The sequence below is a fragment of the Calidris pugnax genome, unplaced genomic scaffold (genome assembly GCF_001431845.1).
Source record: "Calidris pugnax isolate Ruff unplaced genomic scaffold, ASM143184v1 scaffold559, whole genome shotgun sequence".
Taxonomy (NCBI): Eukaryota; Metazoa; Chordata; class Aves; order Charadriiformes; family Scolopacidae; genus Calidris; species Calidris pugnax.
In genome coordinates, this window is record NW_015091295.1 from 35,924 (window position 1) to 39,511 (window position 3,588).

A 3,588-nucleotide genomic window follows, 5' to 3' on the forward strand; every position below is an offset into this window, starting at 1 on the left:
AATCCAGTGATATTTAGGGTTTGGGGTTTTCCAAACTGCTTTTAAGATCATTTTATTGACCATAAAAAGGCTTAAAACTCTTCAGTCGACGCGCCGAGGCTACACTGACATCTCCCTCCTCCACACGCCGGCAGGAGATGGCCAATTAAAATCCCATCAGAGGAAAGATTATTAATTAAAAACCCGTCGGTGTCAAGAGGGAAGGGATTTTGAAGGAAGAAGCGACGTTAAGACCATCGGGTTGGGAAGAAAAACCTGGAAACAACACCTCGTGCTGCAACACTTTGCTATTAAAAAGAATTTTGGGAGTTCCCCAAAAGCAAGAGTATTTTGAAGGAAGAAGTGGTGTTAAGACCACCAGGTGAGGAAGAAAAACATGGAAACAAGACCTTGTGCTGCAACATTTTGCTCTTAAAAAGAATTTTGAGAGGAGCCCAGTTTGGGATAAAGTCTTGAGGGTGCCAAGGAGCCCCATAGGCACCCCCCCACCGCAAAGACATTAAAAGAATATCTTAGGACTTAAGGATTAAATCGCTTTTTGTGTTTAAAAAGTGCTTTGTACAAATGATAGAAGGGCAAGCGACACTTACTGCTGGTGTCTTTCTTCTGGCTGCTGGGGGTGGTGGCCCAGTTCACCTTCACCTCCTGCAAACGCCAAGTCGTGCTCGTTAGAACCGGCAAATCCCAGCTCAGATCCCTCCAGAGCTTCAGGCTGAGCTCATGGAATTGGAAAATCATGGAATGGTTGGGGTTGGAAGGGACCTTAGAGACCATCCAGCCCTTGGGATGGACACCTCCCACCAGCCCAGGTTGCTCCAAGCCCCCTCCAACCTGCCCTTGAACCCCTCCAGGGATGGGGCTTCTCTGACCAACCTGTTCCAGGCTCTCACCACCCTCAGGGGGAAGAATTTCCTCCCAAAATCTCATCTCCATCTCCCAATTTTTGGTTTCAAACTCTTCCTTCTCCTCCTGGGGCTCCCCTCCCCAAACACCAGCCCTGGAGGGATATAAAAGCCGGTGCTGAGGGCCGTGGGGCAGTGGTGGGTTGGGCAGGGGTGGGTTGAGGGTTGGTCTTGGTGAACTTCAAGGTCCCCTCCAACCCAGGGAAGTGGTGGAATGGCCAGGGCATCACAGGATGGTTTGGGTTGGAAGGGGCCTTCAAGATCATCCAGTTCCACCCCTTCTAGTGGCTGGGACATCTTTGATGAGACCAAGTTGCTCCAAGCCCCCTCCAACCTGCCCTTGAACCCCTCCAGGGATGGGGCAGCTTCTTGGGGCAACCTGGGCCCAGCTCTCCCCACCCTCAGGGTAAAGAACTTCCTCCCCAAATCTCATCTCCATCTCCTAATTTTTGGTGTAAAACCGTTCCTTCTCATCTTATGGCTCCCCTCCCTCATCAAGAGTCCCTTCCGGGGACATTGATGGCTCCCACTGAGCTTCTCACCCACCAACCCCTCCAGGTCCTTCTCCCCAGGGCTGCTCTCAACATTTTGGGGTGAAAGCTGAAGTTTAAGACCCATTTCTCAGACTGTGTTCCACCGATGAAGAGCAGGGCTGGGAAACAGACCAGTCTGGGAGTTTGAGAGGGATTTTTTTGCAGGGTGGGAAGAGAGAGACATTGTCCCAGTGAGGTCAGCAGGGTTAAAACACTCATTATTCCCCACATCTCTGAGCATTCCCACTTCTACATCCCCTCCTTCTTCCTCCACCACTCCAAAGAGGCTTTTTTTCCTTAACTCTATCACACTGAGACCTCATCCCAAGGCAATGCCTAATATTAACCATGTGCCTGCTGGTTCTCCAGTGATATTTCAGCCCCACCATCTAAACCAGCCTGATGTTCAACCCCAACTCACCCTGGAGACACGACAGCTTACCTTACCCATTATCTTCCGGCCGTTCATGGCGGCCAGGGCTGCCGCCGCGTGCCGGTGCTCGTAGAACTCCACAAAACAGTAGGGATCGTTTCCAGCTGTCTGATAAAAAGGAAAAGAACGAGAGGTTTATCGATACAAACCCCTTCACACTCCACACTCCCTCGTTTCTGCTCAGCTTTTAGTTAATTAACATCTCAACACACGCGGGATTCATCACTCTATGCCGAGACTCGGCGCGAACACAGCTCCCAGGGTAAGGGGGGGGTCAGTTCTGCTTTAAAAAAAGGTAAAAAAGAACTTTTCACAGAATCACAGGATGATATGGGGTGGGAAGGGACCTCTGGAGATCACCCAGTCCAACCCCCTGCCAGAGCAGGTCCCACAGGAATGTGTCCAGGTGGGTTTGAATGTCTCCAGAGAAGGAGACTCCACCACCTCTCTGGGCAGCCTCTGCCAGGGCTCTGCCACCCTCAAAGTCAAGAAGTTCCTCCTCATGTTGAGATGGAACTTCTTGTGTTCAAGTTTGTGCCCATTCCCTCTTGTCCTGTCCCTGGGCACCACTGGAAAAAGACCAGCCCCATCCTCCTGACACCCACCCTTGAAGGATTTAAAGGCTTTGATCAGATCCACCCTCAGTCTGCTCTTCTCCAGACTAAAAAGACCCAAGTCCCTCAGCCATTCTTCTCCCTCAGCATGGAGATGCTCCAGGCTCCTCATTGTCTTCATAACCCTCTGCTGTCCCCTCTCCAGCAGTTCCCTGTCCTTCTGGAACTGGGGAGCCCACAACTGGTCCCAGTGCTCCAGCTGGGGCCTCCCCAGGGCAGAGCAGACGGGCAGGATGACCTCCCTCCACCTGTGGCCACGTTCTTCTTGATGCCCCTCCAGGAGACCTTCTTGGCCACCAGGACCCATTTCTGGTTGTCCCCCAGGACCCCCAGCTCTTTCTCCCCACAGCTGCTCTCCAGCAGGTCACCCCCAACCTGTCCTGGGCGGGGAGGGGGGGGATATTCCTCCCCAGGAGGTTTCCAGATCTCCTCTCACAAATCCACCCACCCACCTGTGGCCACGCTCTTCCTGACGCCCCTTCTTGGCCACAAGTGCCCGCTGCTGGCCTTTGGAATTGCCTTAATTCAGGAGTTTTCAACCTTTTGGGGAGAGACTTTGCCTTCAGCACCCTCTTTTCCCTCCTCCCTCCCTTCCAGGCCTGGAGCTCACCCTGTTCTCCCCTCTCCCCAGGAGGTTGAAGGACCTACATTCGTACGTGCTCTTTGGAGCTGGAGGTTTCCTGGTGGCCCAGTTGGTTCTCAAATCTCAAGAGGTTTCCAGATCTCCTCTGTTCACTCCCCCCCTCACAAATCCACTCACCCTTAAGTTTAACCTCAGCCACCACGACGTGGAAAGGACACCCCAAGTCTGTGAGTGTCACCTCCAGCCTCACTGCACCCCCCGCAACGTGGCTGCGCTGTTGTTTCCAACAAAATTCAGAAAAAAACCCAAGTCCGACCCAAATCCACGTGGTACCGGAAGCGGGGAAACCATCGGGGGCAGGTTCTTACATCCATGATCATTTTGCAGTTTTTGCAGGGTCCGATCTGGCTGAAGAGCTGGAGGATGAGAGCTTCGGTCACGTCTCTCGAGAGGTTCCCCACGTACCTACGGGATGGAACCACACGTTTAGAAACCATCCTGAGGTTCCCTAATTGAGCAAGAA

The 3,588-nt window shown here is 52.7% G+C and overlaps 1 protein-coding gene across 1 annotated transcript in view; it reads right to left on the reverse strand.

Moving 5' to 3' along the window:
• The window catches only part of LOC106899076, a 15,809-nt gene that overhangs the window by 8,355 nt on the left and 3,866 nt on the right, over positions 1-3,588 (reverse strand). Inside the window, exons 2-4 of the mRNA XM_014960741.1 lie at positions 3,434-3,530; positions 1,878-1,976; positions 591-645 (exon numbers count right to left, since the gene is read on the reverse strand). Coding sequence (XP_014816227.1) covers positions 591-645; positions 1,878-1,976; positions 3,434-3,530 — 251 coding nt within the window. The remainder of the gene's footprint in view (positions 1-590; positions 646-1,877; positions 1,977-3,433; positions 3,531-3,588) is intronic.